The sequence below is a fragment of the Stigmatopora nigra genome, chromosome 2 (assembly GCF_051989575.1).
Source record: "Stigmatopora nigra isolate UIUO_SnigA chromosome 2, RoL_Snig_1.1, whole genome shotgun sequence".
NCBI lineage: Eukaryota > Metazoa > Chordata > Actinopteri > Syngnathiformes > Syngnathidae > Stigmatopora > Stigmatopora nigra.
This window is the reverse complement of record NC_135509.1, coordinates 3,292,579-3,307,951: the sequence shown is the minus strand read 5'-3', so window position 1 is coordinate 3,307,951 and position 15,373 is coordinate 3,292,579. Positions and strand designations below refer to the sequence as shown.

Sequence of the window (15,373 nt, the reverse complement as noted above, 5' to 3'; positions counted from 1 at the left end):
TCATTTGATTTACATCCTCAGTTGTATTAATGTATATTTATATAGAAATGGAAACACATTCTAAAGCAACAGTATCTTATTACACATCAAAATTCCAATGACACGTGAAATGGTCTCCACCCGAACGTGTTCTGACGTCATGATGTCTCTGATGTTTGTGTTCCGCGCCTTCCGGACACACATCAACATGAGCTGCACCACGAGTAAAGCGGACCCTGACGAGTTGCCTATCCCCAGCGATGGCGTAAAAAACACGGACAGAATCATGTCCCGTTCTGACAGGTAAACACAACACGCGTGAGACGTTTATTGTGCCAAGTTATGGCGACGAAATGGAGGCAGATTTGGTAAAGCGGAGTTAGCAGGCTAACGTGGCTAGCTGGCTTTTGAGAACTACAACGAGACACAAAGAATGACGCTACTCTTAAAAGAATTCATGTCATGCAAAGTGAATTATTATCTTTGCAAGTAATCTTATTAATTGCTTTTTTTTCTTGAAAAGGTAAGTCTCTCAAGGAACAATTATTCAATTGATATATTTAGTATTATTTCTTTATCAAGTTTGTTTTTTCTAAATATAAAACCGTTATTTATTAAAAATTGTGACTTATTTTCATTAAAAAGTGTGTATATTAGTGTTTTCAATGTTTTTAAATGTAGTGTCGGCATTTTCAAAAAGATTATTTCTCCTAAATCATGATGACGTGTATTTTTGGCGACACCCACAGTTCTGGGCACGCCCCCATTTTCAAAATGATTATTCCTCATTAAAAATACCAACTGTTGTTATTGGCCACGCCCACGTCATTTGTTCGCCCGCCCCCATTTCATATTCATATTAAATGCTAGCCCTGACGTGATAACATCACCAAATACAATATCTATAATTTTTCTCCTCTTCTGCCACATGATGATAGCCTTACTCATGCGAGTTGCGGCCCCACCTCTCAGCTGCTTTCCAGGCATCGTTGCGTATTCCTGGAGAGGGCCGGCACCTCAACGTCCCACCGCCCTCTTCCTCAAGCGCACCGACATTAAAATCAATGTGGTGGTCTTTCAGAACGGGGAGATCCATGAGTGATTGGACTTTCTGCCTGCCTCCACAGAAACAAGCAATGTCAGATTTGACAACATTTTCAATCATTTTACATTTTTTTTAATAAGATTGAAATCTTGTGAAAACTGACTTTGCTCCATTCAGAAAAAAATGCCTGTAAAGAGCAGTGTGGGGTCGCCGTGAGCACATATGGCATATCTGATGGCAGCAAGCACTAAAAATTGCAATGTAATGTTCAACCATTTGAATGTGAGACAAATATATTATATCATAAAGTAGTACTATACCCAATAAGTGCACTTACATGCTTATATACATGCCCACAAATGTCTAAGAATCAATGTTACCAGGTTAATGTGGCTAGCTGCCTGCAAAAATGACTGGTGGACAAGATTGGCACATTTAAATGGAATAAAATGTCATCTTTTTATTTGTTCCAACTTTAGTGGCAGTGGAGAAGATTCCCTAGACGGCATCCCTCGTTGCTGTCCCCTGACGCCATCGCTGTCACCCCAAAAACGTGCCGGCAGTCAGTCCCGGAGGGAACCCCCGTTGCTAAGGACCAACAAGAGGACCATCTACACCGCTGGTCGGCCCCCCTGGTACAATGTCACCGGGACCACCTTCAAGGAGGCCTTTGTTATTGGTGAGGGAGTTGAAATGTAAATTCATATTGTAATAAATGGGTTTAATATTTTTAGTATTTTCATATAAGTGTTCTCAAACCTGTGAATAAATGAAGCTAATGCTAACTAAATTTCCACTGTTTCTCATAGGGTTAACTTGAAGTTAGGATATAGATTTTCTACAAGGTTAAGTTTTATATGACGCTTGACATTTCCATTTTTTTACAATGAAATGCTTTTAATGAGATTTTAGAGTGGTTTTTGTGTCATTTTTTTTAAAAGTGCTTATTTTGAATTTCATCTTTATGAGGCCAGAAATGGTCTGGATCATCATAGTCTGCACAAAACTCAAAGGATAGCAATAAAAATGATATAAAGTTGATGACATATAAAATGTTAACAACAGTGCGCCAGCGCGAAACTGTTTACGTCAATGGCGGCTGCTGATGCGTCAGCGACCTCATTTTTATTCAACTTTCCTTCAGGACTGTGCGGGGGGAGCGCTTCAGGCAAAACAACAGTAGCCAATAAGATCATCGAGGCGCTAGATGTTCCTTGGGTGGTTCTACTGTCAATGGACTCCTTCTACAAGGTACTAAAAATGAAGAAAAAGTCAAAATAACCTTAAAATTCTGGCACTGTCTCATGATGAGCGCCATATTTTGTTTTTTTTAGGTGCTTAACAAAGAAGAACAAGAGCTAGCAGCTAAAAGCGAGTACAACTTTGACCATCCCGATGCATTCGACTTTGAGTTGTTGGTCAACGTCCTGAGAAAGTTGAAGAAAGGGAAAAGAATTAAAGTTCCCGTTTATGACTTTACAACACATTGTCGACGGAAGGAATGGGTGAGTAGCAAACCACAATGGCAGCATTTCTCCCATTGACATTTTTACTATTCATGCTAATGTGTTAATTTTATAATAGAAAATAATCTTATTACCCTTTTGAACCAATCATTATAACATATTTAAGGGAAAAAAACTATTTGTTTATGACAGAAAATTTACAAATTGCCTTATTTTGTCATGTCCTTTTTTGTTGTTGCAGAAAACGGTTTATGGTGCCAACGTTGTGATTTTTGAAGGAATTCTGGCCTTCGCCAACAAGGAACTGCTGAAGGTTGCATTTTTTCCCCCTCCTTTGTTTCTTTTTCTCCAGCCGTGTGTGAACGGGTGCGATAAGGCTCGCAGTCTCTCAAGGGAATCTCCTCCCTCACAGTTATTAATGACCCCTGTCTAACTGGCGATTAACGCTTTCAGCGCCATTGGCGGCAATAGACATCCAGTTGTGGGGCATTTTTTCATCATGTGAATTTCAATGAGTTGAAAGATAGCAGTAGATGATGATTTTTGATGAAATCTGTTTCCCAGCTTTTGGATATGAAAGTGTTCGTGGACACCGACTCGGACATCCGGCTTACTCGGCGGTTGAAACGGGACGTGTCACAACGCAAACGGGACATCACCGGCATCATCAAGCAGTACAACAAGTTCGTCAAGCCCGCTTTCGAGCAGTACATCGAGCCCACAGTGCAACTGGCCGATATTGTGGTCCCTCGAGGTCCGCTCCATCACCCCCCATGTCATCTGGTTGATATTTTTTTTGATGGTTTGTGTCTGCTTGCAGGTGGCGACAACTTTGTGGCGCTGGATTTGATCGTTCAGCATGTTCACAGTCAACTAGAGAAGGTAAAAGTAAAAAATCAAGTTGGATTCAATCAAACGCAAGTGACTCACTTGATTTATTTTTGTGTCCTGGCGCAATTCTGTGTGACCGTGTGAAGCGGGAGATCACTGTCAGGTACTACTTTTACATTTTTTTCTCCTTAAATTTGATTCAAATTTGATGAAAAACATCAACAATATAATTTGGCCTAAAATGGAAATTGTGTTTAATGAGACTTAGCACCACCTTGTGGAATAACTTATTTGTCACTTGATCATCTTCATTTGATTTACAATTGTTATTTCGGCTATTTCCTTTTTTGCTGTATTTTTTCTTTCTATAGTATGTATAGTCCAATTAATCCATTTGAAAATAAATAAATTAATGCTGACATTTATTATAACAATTAAAATTGTAACCATTGAAAAAAAGAATATATCATAATACATCATATATCACTTTTTCAGGTCCGCCCTGGCGTCAGCCCCCCAAGGCCAGCCTCTCCCCGCCACTCTGAGCGTCCTAAAGAGCTCGCCGCAGGTGCGCGGCATGCACACCATCATCAGGTAGCTCAAACTCACTCCCGACGTCTTCACAATCACATTTTTCTATTCTCTTTATTAGGAACAAGGAAACCAACCGTGACGAGTTTGTCTTCTACTCCAAAAGATTAATGCGACTCTTGATCGAACACGCTCTCTCTTTCTTGCCCCTCAAGGTCTGGCTTTGTTTTCCTTTCAAAATGCTTATCAGCAGCACTGACTTATTTTCTGACTCTATTCATCTTTTTGCCAACAGCCGGTTTCAGTAGAAACGCCTCAGGGTGGGGTTTACCACGGCAAGAGGCTGAGCGGCAAACGAGTGAGTGTCGGGCCAATTATCTTGCGGCGAGAAGCCCCCAAATCACACATAGTGTGTTTTTTAGATCACAGGCGTTTCCATTTTAAGAGCGGGAGAAACAATGGAGCCTGCGCTCATGGCCGTGTGCAAAGACATCCGACTGGGGAAAATTCTCATTCAGACTAATCTAGACACAGGTGAACCTGAGGTATGACGCCATATTGAAAAACCATACCAAAAAAAAGACATTTTTTTTGCCTTATATTTAGTAATAAAACAAAATTTGGAATAATCAGAGTAAAATTTTTAAAGTGTATAAACGTTTTGTGAGTGCAGTTGCACTACCTTCGGCTTCCCAAAGAAATAAACGAGGACTTTGTCATCCTGATGGACAGCACCGTGTCCACCGGGGCCGCTGCTCTCATGGCTATTCGAGTTCTGCTCGTGAGTATGCCGCCTGTCAATCAAATCCGCATCCTGCATATAATTGACGTTTATACTGTTGCACCGAAAGGATCATGACGTACCAGAAGACAAAATTTTCCTGCTTTCACTACTCATGGCTGAGATGGGTGTCCATTCTGTGGCATATGCCTTCCCAAAAGTGCGCATCATTACCACTGCTGTGGATAAAGAGGTCAACCATCAGTTTCATATCATTCCAGGCATTGGTAAGACAATGAAAAAATGGTCTCACACACACACACACACACACACACACACACACACACACACACACACACACACACACTTGCATTTGACCAAAATAGTTATTGATTTTTTTTGCACCATTGGTTTCAGGTAATTTTGGTGATCGTTATTTCGGCACGGACGCTCCCTTGGACCGTTGTGAAAGTGATGATGGGATGGACTTGTGACAGCAGGTTGATTGAACCAAAACGTGGATGCAAATACTTGATTTTTTCGGGTGAGAAATCGAGCCACTGTGTTATTGCCAAAAGCACATCATTTTAAAAGTCATATCTGATTTCATTACAGCAACCTCAGATGCACGTAAAGGTTTTTTTTTTCATTTAAGAGATTAACATTACTCATTTATAATTTCAGGACAACATTGGAATGACTATAAGAAAAAGACTGAAAATGTTGTACTTCAACCACAAAACTTCTATTTACTTTATATGTGTCTGATAAATTTATGGTGCCTTTCAACATATTTGTGTCATTTTCCACCATGAGCCAAATGTCTATCTTAATTGTTGCCACCTCTTTTGTAGCTATTTGGAATGTTTTAATTTATTTTATTAATTGACTCTGACTCAACAACCAGTTAGTGCTTCTAATGTTATATTTTTATATGGTGGCACTTAAAGGGAATGCACCCCACGTGAATTGAGGGTTAAATAAACTCCTGGGTGTTAATATGTTTGTTTTTATTTTGTCATCTAAACCTTATTAAATGATTGTATAGTCAAAATGAACTAGGGTACTACATGAAAGTGTCCACTAGGTAGCGGTATGTTTTGTGTACGCTTTTTCACCTTTGATGAAGGAAGTGACGAGTTGTGATATGGTGCGTGGCTTTCAATGCCCGTAGAAAATAAGGTATTTAACATTGATTGTGGTAAATAAAATTACGTTAGGTTAAAACAGCTATCAATTTAAACTAAATTCTCATGTAGGAAATTATTCGGTGTCAAACAATTTTTTGACAGCAACTTTCGTTTTCTCTAGTTTACGGAATAACCTGCTCGTTATTAACATGTATTTTTCATCTGAATTAAGCTTCATTCACAATTCAGCAGACACGCAAAATAACAGTTAAATGTGTTTCTAATCTTTCCAAGGAGGAGTTGTGTGACTTTTCCGTGCATCCTTGAGGGTACGTTAACGCATCATCAGCCTTTTCGCTGTGCGGCTTAATCAAAATCAGGTACGCAAACATCTTCATACTTTTGTAATCATGTTTATTAATATCAGTTATTATTTTTTGACCATTTAAACAAGTGTATTTCCCCCATAAACATGAAAGTTTGTTATAGAAGTTCCGCCGAATACGCTCTCGTTTCAAGCTAGGTAACGTTATATGAATGTTGTACCTGAATCCGCACGTGATGCTGACATGTCATTAAGATAGACAAACATTTTAAGTTCATACATTTTTTGAAGAAAAACAGTACTTCGTTTGGTAAAAAAAATACATTCTATTTCTCTCATTAAGTAACCCTGTAACTATCTCAATAAATAGGCGAAGTAACGTCACTAATTTGCAGTTTTGACTGAGTGGAGTCACGTTGAAATGTCGTCACGTAACTAATATGAATATTTGACACAGTTGCGACGTTAAACGAACTCTTAAGTGTATTTTTAAACGGATATTTGACTAAAATTCTAAATATGTCCACATATACAAAATCTTTTGACTTGTTTGGAGATTTTTTTTTCACCAAACCGCACCATATTTTCTAAACTCGGACAATGTGGTACTGTTGTTCAAACAAAGGATGGCGGCCCTGTGGCGGTCCTACCAAGCCCTTATGACAAGACGCCCTTGGACAGTGCAGATTGTGACAGCTGGTGAGTGTATGAACACAATCTTATCCTGACTTTCACCTTGACTTGTGTTTTGTATACTTTTGAAATTACACAATAGGGAATCAATAAGGGGAAAGAACTTTGAACCACACACACACACACACATTTTGACAGAATACTGTTAGCTGTATTATTAATTGAGGTTTTTAGAGCACATTAGTATTGTTTACACCTCTTAAAGTGATTTCTAATTCTGGTTTGAAAAGGTTAACGTTGTTTTAAAAACCTAATTATAATTTATTTTAGTGACTGTCCAATGACTTTTCACTCATTTGTAGTTGTCCCAATACTTTTCTCCAGAACGTTCATATGATACAGTTGTAGATTATATGTCAAACTAAACCTGAGAGTAATAGTCATTTTTAGAAACACAATGACTGGAATATCAGTTATACTGCAGTAATAACGTTGACCACACGGTGGCGACATTTTTTTCTTACATTTGGGATTTTTTTGCATTTTTGCAGGTTCTCTTGTCGGCATTGGCGACATCATCTCACAGCAACTGATTGAGCGCCGTGGTCTCGCTCAACACGATGTGCGCCGGACGGCCAAAATGATGAGCATTGGATTTTTCTTTGTGGTGCGGGCCGGACGAACACTTTTGATCGGCTTGTTGATGTCTGCGAATTAAGATTTGTCATTTTCTTTCCAAAGGGCCCCGTCATAGGTAGCTGGTATAAAGTTCTGGACCGCTTAGTGGTCGGAGGAAGTAAAAGTGTGGCTATGAAGAAGATGATGATTGATCAGGTTGGTCTCCCACTTCAGACGGATTGGGGGTCAATGGTAGCCAATGAGATTAATGAATAATCAATTATTTTGTGTAGTTGTGCTTCGCTCCTTGCTTCCTGGGTGCCTTCCTGGCTTTGTCAGGAGTTCTGAACGGGCTAAGCATGGAGAAGAACATCGCCAAACTACGGCGGGTGAGATATGATTACTAAAGAAAGGTAGTTTTTTTTCGAAAAATTGAAGGATGAACAATCCAAAAAAAATTGAGTAGTATGACTCAATAAGTCATTACTTTTGTAACCTTGTGTACTGAAACACCACTATGTAATATTATTCTCATTTCATAATCTGGGTGACATCTGCAACCACGCGTGAAAGTAAACTCAATGAAAAATGACATTTGATAATTAGGAACATGTTTTACTCCCACAACAAAATCTTGTATATAGCGGACTTACATTTTCATATTACATGCCGTGACCTTCAACTCATATAGCAAATGCACACGTCCGCATTTGCTTTTTTGTTCCTGTTTATAACTCATTAACTGAAATGCAATGTCGTCACAGGACTATAAAGATGCTCTAATCTCCAACTACTATGTAAGGTTCCATTTTTATTATTATATTTTTATTATTATTAAAGTCAAGTTTGTTGGTTAACTAATGCATTTTTTAAATTTATTTATCAGCTATGGCCACCAGTGCAGATGGCCAATTTTTACTTCATCCCACTGCAACACAGGTTAGTATTATACTCCAAATTCTACATTTAAATTAAATTTAAAAACATGTAAGAATATATTTTTGAAAAATATTGCTTATAAAAGGAATATATTTTTATTGTGTTTTTAAATTAAAAATACATAAAGAAAACATTGTTTTCCAATTTTTGCCAAGATAATGAAAAATACAAGTATAAACAAAGTATTTTCTTAAATTACTTTCTCTTTTCACATTAAGAAACAGAAGGGTAAGAAAATACTATTTTCATCTTTATATTCAAATAAACTGAAATATATTTGGAAATACTTTGTATATTAAGAATATAAAAAAAATACTTGATGAAGTACTTAGGTCAACAATGTCTTTAAATGAATGATTGGATAATCAAAATATTTGTCATCTGATAATCAATTTGTGCTTTTGGCAGGTTGGCTGTCGTCCAAGTGGTCGCTGTGGCATGGAATTCTTACTTGACATGGAAGGCCAACACCGATTGAGCAAGACCTGACAGATTTGGTGATTATATATACATATATATATTATTGTTCTTCCCATGGATTCATGTATGGCACAAATATTGAAACCCATGCAAACAAATGGTTCCTTGACCCCAAAAAAGTGTTACAATGTAAAATTACTAGCCAATTTCTTATTACCTGTCCAAAACATGTTTTGCAAAAGTACTCAATGTGAATAAATGCATACTTTTAAACTTTATGTAGGCTTGGCTGCTATACATACAAAGAAAAAAAAGTGGCCGCAAAATCCATTAAGCACATATTTACGGGCCAACTTGGACCCGCATTATTTTGCTGATGAAAAATTAATTTTTACTCAAAGTGCTCTTTAGCAGGTGAACAATGTATCCAGTTTGTGTGCATATTTTCAAAAACTTTAGGCAGGAAAATGCTGCCGTCATTTGGACGCCTGTTATTTTGGAATTGTTTATCCAAGAATAGAATAGAGATGAGTTTTTTTTAATCGGGAAAAGTGTGTGTGGGTGTGGGTGAGGGAAAAGTGTGTGTCAGTGTCAGTGACGTAAAAGAATGCGTGTATAAAACACGCCGCTCTGGTCCGTCGGTGTGAAGAAACGAGCCTCAGCGGAACCCCAAGACGGCAAAAAAAGCAAGAGATTTGAACAAGTAAGATTTATTCATGAACTATTTGCATATTGTTGTTTTAGTTTTGAATTTAAAAGTGTAATCTGATGATTTGAAGTAAGTTAGTTTTTTGCGTAATTGAATGTTCAAGCATATTTTAATAATGTTAAAGTACTTTTATTGTACATACTTTAATTATATATCTCGTCTGTTAATATATCTAAATTTTATACAGTTAATTAATTTAATCAGTTTAAGCTAAACTACAATAATTGTATATTTTTAACAAGTTCATTTAATTTTAATCTAATAGTATTTAATTTTTCTACCTAATTGTTTTATTTTTATTTTCCCATTTAATTATAAGTTGTTTTAATGTAGTAGATTGTTTTTTTAACCTTTCCACTGATGGCATTCATTTTAGCTATTTACATTTTTTAAAATGATTCTATATCCAATAACAAAAGTGCCATCAGAATTAATATAACTACAATTGAAACAATTTCTATGACTTTTTGGCTGCCACTGACAACAATAGGCGTCCAGTCATTCATTCACCCCTGACCAAAATAGATTGGACGCCAAGTGCCATCATTGGCAGCCAATCAATTCAAAATAAACATGTGTATATTTTGTCAGTTGACATCCAAATTAACAAAATACATCTTTTCAGGGGGATTGCAGGCATGAAGTGTGCATCATTTCTCCTCTCCTCACTCCTCCTGGGTACCCTCCTCCTCCTCCCGCAGACCACTCAGGTCCTTCTTAGGAGGGGGGCCGCCAGCAACGGCATACCTCAGTACTTTCTCCGAGGTATGCCAGAGGAGGAGGACGCAATTGACTTTGAGCCAAACACGAGAAGGCGCAGGGAGCACATGCCGCTCTCCATCGATTTGACCTTTCATATCTTGAGAAACCTGATCCAGAACGCGCGCATAAAGGAGCAAGAGCAACTCCGTGTGCACCTCAATAGGAAAATGCTAGATGAGATGGGAAAGTGAAGGAAATAAACAAACACTGTAATGTCACATAGCCAGTATTGTAAATCACTTAATTTCATAGAGGAGGGACCTTTTGTGTCTATTTTACAATAAAAAAATATTCAACAAATGTCTATGAAGAGTCAATTTTTTGATTCGCTTTGATTCCACGTACAAAAAAAATACAACATCCAAGGGAGTTCACAATGTGAGTGTGGTCTGTGTTAACTCTTTGCAAATGGAGGGCCTTTATAAAAAAGTCTTAAATATGCACCTACTGTTCCTGAACGCATTTCAGCCTTTTATAGACAAATGAATGCATTTAAAGTGCTTGAAAAAACTTTACATCTGCTTTTCTACTCAGCTAACAATGTGCACGTGGACCGTTATTGCACCTCTGACTCATTGTCAAGGTCATCTTTACCTGAATGACAACATGTGCACAGTACATGAGCATATATCATATATACTATAAATAATAATATAACAAAGTGATTTGATACAAGCCATGCTGGTAAGTGAAAAGACTCATCTTGAATCACTTCTCCAAGAAAATGCTATTGTGGAATGTGTTTTATATAATACAATGACTTGACCCTTTAATACATTTTTTTTAAACCCTTACAAGGTACTCATTTGTGCAAAATGTCCAATTCAATTTATTGGGTTTATGTATGCATGCATGTGCATCTATCTGTATGTATATATGTGCTTATATATAAATGTATATGTATATTTGTACTTATATATATATGTATATATGTGCTTATATATAAATGTATATGTATATATGTACTTATATATATGTATATGTATATATGTACTTATATATATGTGTATGTATATATATATGTACTTATATATATGTATATATGTGCTTAAATGTATATATGTGCTTATATATGTATACATGTACTTATGTATATATGTGCTTATATATGTATGTGTGTATGTGTATGTATATTTGTGCTTTTTTATGTATGTGTATGTATATGTCAATCAATTTTGGCGCGTGTCATGGTGACGTCTGCGTCTTATTCGTCTTCGTCTCAAATTGAGTGAATCAGAGCGCGAGATGGCGGCCAAATGTCCGCGCCGCCATCTGCGTGCGCACACAAACACTTTAGGTGTTTTAGTGTGACTCAAATGCTTCAAGCCATTTCATCGACAATGACCTTCACACTCTTTTTACATCTTCATTTTGGACACATTTGTCATAGATTTTTATCCATCTTTATTTCAGTTACTCATTATGTCCGTGGACTTGGGAGCGGCGTTCTTCAGGGATGCATCCTGGAACCACTGCTCTTCTATCAGGTGCATTTTTTCCAATTAGATTTGTTCCAAATCGCATTCTGCAATGTAGCACTTGCACAGTACTATTTTCACATCCCAGAAAGTTGCCCCCTTACTCTCAACAAATATATACGTTTTAATGTCTCATCATGTTTAAACTATTATGCCCCAATTAGGTCCCATATTATGAAGATGCTAATATGACCCTTCATGTCCCATAATCCTATTATTAAGTCCCATTTTGGCCCATAGTGTCCCATACGACTCCAATTTGGATCCCATTATGACCCATAGTCGTAGCTATAATGTCCCATAGTATCCCATCATGCTGCCATCATGTCCCAATATGACCCTTAGTGTTCCTTAATGTACTATATTTTATCCCATTATGTGTAATTTTGTTTCATAGTGTTCCTTAATGTACTATATTTTATCCCATTACGTGTAATTTTGTTTCATAGTGTTCCTTAATGTACTATATTTTATCCCATTACGTGTAATTTTGTTTCATAGTGTTCCTTAATGTACTATATTTTATCCCATCACGTGTAATTTTGTTTCATAGTTTTCCTTAATGTACTATATTTTATCCCATTATGTGTAATTTTATTTCATAGTGTTCCTTAATGTACTATATATTTTATCCCATGATGTTTTACCCATAGTGTCCCCCACAATGCTACCATGTGTCCCATTTTACCCATAGTGTCCCCACAATGCTACTGTCTCCCATTTTACCCATAGTGTCCCCACAATGCTACTATGTGCCCCGTTACCCATAGTGTCCCCACAATGCTACTATGTGCCCCGTTACCCATAGTGTCCCCACAATGCTGGATCCCATTATGACCCATAGTCGTAGCTATAATGTCCCATAGTATCCCATCATGCTACCATCATGTCCCAATATGACCCTTAGTGTTCCTTAATGTACTATAATTTATCCCATTATGTGTAATTTTGTTTCATAGTGTTCCTTAATGTACTATATTTTATCCCATGATGTGTAATTTTGTTTCATAGTGTTCCTTAATGTACTATATTTTATCCCATTATGTGTAATTTTGTTTCATAGTGTTCCTCAATGTACTATATTTTATCCCATGATGTTTTACCCATAGTGTCCCCACAATGCTACTATGTGCCCCATTTCTCTCCGTGTCCCCACAATGCTACTATGTGCCCTGTTACCCATAATGTCCCCACAATGCTGGATCCCATTATGACCCATAGTCGTAGCTATAATGTCCCATAGTATCCCATCATGCTACCATCATGTCCCAATATGACCCTTAGTGTTCCTTAATGTACTATAATTTATCCCATTATGTGTGATTTTGTTTCATAGTGTTCCTTAATGTACTATATTTTATCCCATTATGTGTAATTTTGTTTCATAGTGTCCCTTAATGTACTATATTTTATCCCATGATGTTTTACCCATAGTCTCCCCACAATGCTAGTATGTGCCCCATTTTACCCATAGTCTCCCCACAATGCTACTATGTGCCCCATTTTACCCATAGTCTCCCCACAATGCTACTGTCTCCCATTTTACCCATAATGTCCCCACAATGCTAGTATGTTTCCCATTTTACCCATTGTGTCCCCACAATGCTACTATGTGCCCCATTTCTCTCCGTGTCCCAACATTGCTAGTATGTGCCCCATTTTACCCATAATGTCCCCACAATGCTGGATCCCATTATGACCCATAGCCGAAGCTATACTGTCCCATAGTATCCCATCATGCTACCATCATGTCCCAATATGACCCTTAGTGTTCCTTAATGTACTATATTTTATCCCATTATGTGTAATTTTGTTTCATAGTCTTCCTTAATGTACTATATTTTATCCCATTATGTGTAATTTTGTTTCATAGTTTTCCTTAATGTACTATATTTTATCCCATGATGTTTTACCCCTAGTCTCCCCACAATGCTAGTATGTGCCTCATTTTACCCATAGTCTCCCCACAATGCAACTGTCTCCCTTTTTACCCATAGTGTCCCCACAATGCTACTGTGTCCCATTTTACCCAGTGTCCCCACAATGCTAGTATGTGCCCCATTTTACCCATAGTGTCCCCCACAATGCTACCATGTGTCCCATTTTACCCATAGTGTCCCCACAATGCAACTGTCTCCCATTTTACCTATAGTGTCCCCACAATGCTACTATGTGCCCCGTTACCCATAGTGTCCCCACAATGCTACTATGTGCCCCATTTTACCCATAATGTCCCCACAATGCTGGATCCCATTATGACCCATAGTCGTAGCTATAATGTCCCGTAGTATCCCATCATGCTACCATCATGTCCCAATATTACCCTTAGTGTTCCTTAATGTACTATATTTTATCCCATTATGTGTAATTTTGTTTCATAGTGTTCCTTAATGTACTATATTTTATCCCATTATGTGTAATTTTGTTTCTTAGTGTCCCCACAATGCTGGATCCCATTATGACCCATAGTCGTAGCTATAACGTCCCATAGTATCCCATCATGCTACCATCATGTCCCAATACGACCCTCAGTGTTCTTTAATGTACTATATTTTATCCCATTATGTGTAATTTTGTTTCATAGTGTTCCTTAATGTACTATATTTTATCCCATTACGTGTAATTTTGTTTCATAGTGTTCCTTAATGTACTATATTTTATCCCATTACGTGTAATTTTGTTTCATAGTGTTTCTTAATGTACTATATTTTATCCCATTATGTGTAATTTTGTTTCATAGTTTTCCTTAATGTACTATATTTTATCCCATGTTTTACCCATAGTGTCCCCACAATGTTAGTATGTGCCCCATTTTACCCATAGTGTCCCCACAATGCTACTGTGTCCCATTTTACCCAGTGTTCTTACAATGCTAGTATGTGCCCCATTTTACCCATAGTCTCCCCGCAACGCTACTACGTGCCCAGTTACCCAGAGTGTCCTCACAATGCTACAGTCTCCCATTTTACCCATATTGTCCCCACAGTGCAACTATGTGCCCCGTTACCCATAGTGTCCCCACAATGCTACTATGTGCCCCATTTTACCCATAGTCTCCCCGCAATGCTACTACGTGCCCAGTTACCCAGAGTTTCCCCACAATGCTACTGTCTCCCAATTTCCCCATAGTGTCCCCACAATGTTACTATGTTTCCCATTTTACCCATAGTGTCCCCTACTCTACCCCATTTTGGTGCAATAATGTTCCCCATGTATATGTTTTGTTTATTGTTACTTCACATTTTGTCACATATTACCTATCATTATAACCCTTCATGATCCATAATCTCCATAATGTCAAATGTAGTCCCTTAACCCTGAAAAAAAATACTGTGCCAAAATGTTCTCTGCTTAAAATGAATTTTTAGACGAGAAAAACGCACCAAGTCTATGAAAATCGAATAATGAAGTTCAACAAATTATTATTATTTCTGTTGTTTCTGCACAATGTCACCCTAACAAAATGTGGTTAAAAGTACCCTTAAATTAAAGTAGAACAAAAATATATTTTTTCTCAACCTTATGTACTTTGAAATACTACATCGGAATGAGTCATGCATTCCAACGAGAACAACCCTGTCTATTATGGGATGCCGGCATCCATCTGCAAATACAGTCAGCGTGAACGTGACACGCACACAAACGCATCATCCCAAATGTGACTGCTACACTTAGACGCATTGCAAGCTAATTTTGACAACAAAAGAGGGACATGCAAACAAACTTTGCAAGCTATTTTGACAACAAAAGAGGCTGTCCTCTAGTGGACATAAAAAAAACTATTGT

At 37.5% G+C, this 15,373-nt stretch overlaps 2 protein-coding genes across 6 annotated transcripts; both read left to right on the top strand.

Annotated features, from left to right (window-relative positions):
- The first annotated feature begins 147 nt into the window (after nt 1-147).
- On the top strand, nt 148-6,084 carry LOC144181383 (uridine-cytidine kinase-like 1). Of its 3 annotated transcripts, none has more exons than XR_013324671.1 (16): nt 148-282; nt 1,504-1,703; nt 2,169-2,275; nt 2,359-2,529; nt 2,732-2,803; nt 3,055-3,244; nt 3,311-3,372; nt 3,468-3,484; nt 3,817-3,915; nt 3,974-4,067; nt 4,148-4,210; nt 4,275-4,397; nt 4,526-4,633; nt 4,704-4,860; nt 4,991-5,117; nt 5,998-6,084. XR_013324671.1 is itself a non-coding variant. In XM_077709805.1 (15 exons), exons 1-15 carry the CDS (start codon nt 152-154, stop codon nt 5,065-5,067), a joined length of 1,671 nt encoding a protein of 556 aa, XP_077565931.1. In that variant the 5' UTR covers nt 148-151; the 3' UTR covers nt 5,068-5,572. The 3 variants fall into 3 exon arrangements, 1 of the variants encoding a protein (XP_077565931.1); XR_013324670.1 differs by lacking the exon at nt 5,998-6,084 and adding an exon at nt 5,258-5,572; XM_077709805.1 differs by lacking the exon at nt 5,998-6,084 and having other exon boundaries at nt 4,991-5,572.
- Nucleotides 5,702-14,770, top strand: mpv17 (mitochondrial inner membrane protein MPV17). 3 transcript variants are annotated; one of them, XM_077709875.1, is made up of 10 exons: nt 5,702-5,755; nt 5,998-6,083; nt 6,654-6,727; nt 7,213-7,328; nt 7,403-7,495; nt 7,573-7,668; nt 8,044-8,076; nt 8,166-8,218; nt 8,627-8,715; nt 11,523-14,770. In XM_077709875.1, exons 3-9 carry the CDS (start codon nt 6,655-6,657, stop codon nt 8,694-8,696), a joined length of 534 nt encoding a protein of 177 aa, XP_077566001.1. In that variant the 5' UTR covers nt 5,702-5,755; nt 5,998-6,083; nt 6,654; the 3' UTR covers nt 8,697-8,715; nt 11,523-14,770. The 3 variants fall into 3 exon arrangements, with proteins under 3 accessions (XP_077566001.1, XP_077566009.1, XP_077565991.1); XM_077709883.1 differs by lacking the exon at nt 11,523-14,770 and adding an exon at nt 9,973-10,101; XM_077709865.1 differs by lacking the exon at nt 11,523-14,770 and having other exon boundaries at nt 8,627-8,916.
- Nucleotides 14,771-15,373: the final 603 nt, after the last annotated feature.

What these genes read in the sequence shown, in the direction of transcription:
- LOC144181383 (XM_077709805.1), top strand. Translation starts at nt 152, where the DNA reads ATGTTTGTGTTCCGCGCCTTCCGGACACACATCAACATGAGCTGCACC. An exon ending in CGATATTGTGGTCCCTCGAG is followed by an intron (nt 3,245 to 3,310) that starts GTCCGCTCCATC and finishes GTCTGCTTGCAG; the next exon opens with GTGGCGACAACTTTGTGGCG. An exon ending in TGGCTATTCGAGTTCTGCTC is followed by an intron (nt 4,634 to 4,703) that starts GTGAGTATGCCG and finishes TTGCACCGAAAG; the next exon opens with GATCATGACGTACCAGAAGA.
- mpv17 (XM_077709875.1), top strand. Translation starts at nt 6,655, where the DNA reads ATGGCGGCCCTGTGGCGGTCCTACCAAGCCCTTATGACAAGACGCCCT. An exon ending in AGTGCAGATTGTGACAGCTG is followed by an intron (nt 6,728 to 7,212) that starts GTGAGTGTATGA and finishes GCATTTTTGCAG; the next exon opens with GTTCTCTTGTCGGCATTGGC. An exon ending in AGAAGATGATGATTGATCAG is followed by an intron (nt 7,496 to 7,572) that starts GTTGGTCTCCCA and finishes TATTTTGTGTAG; the next exon opens with TTGTGCTTCGCTCCTTGCTT.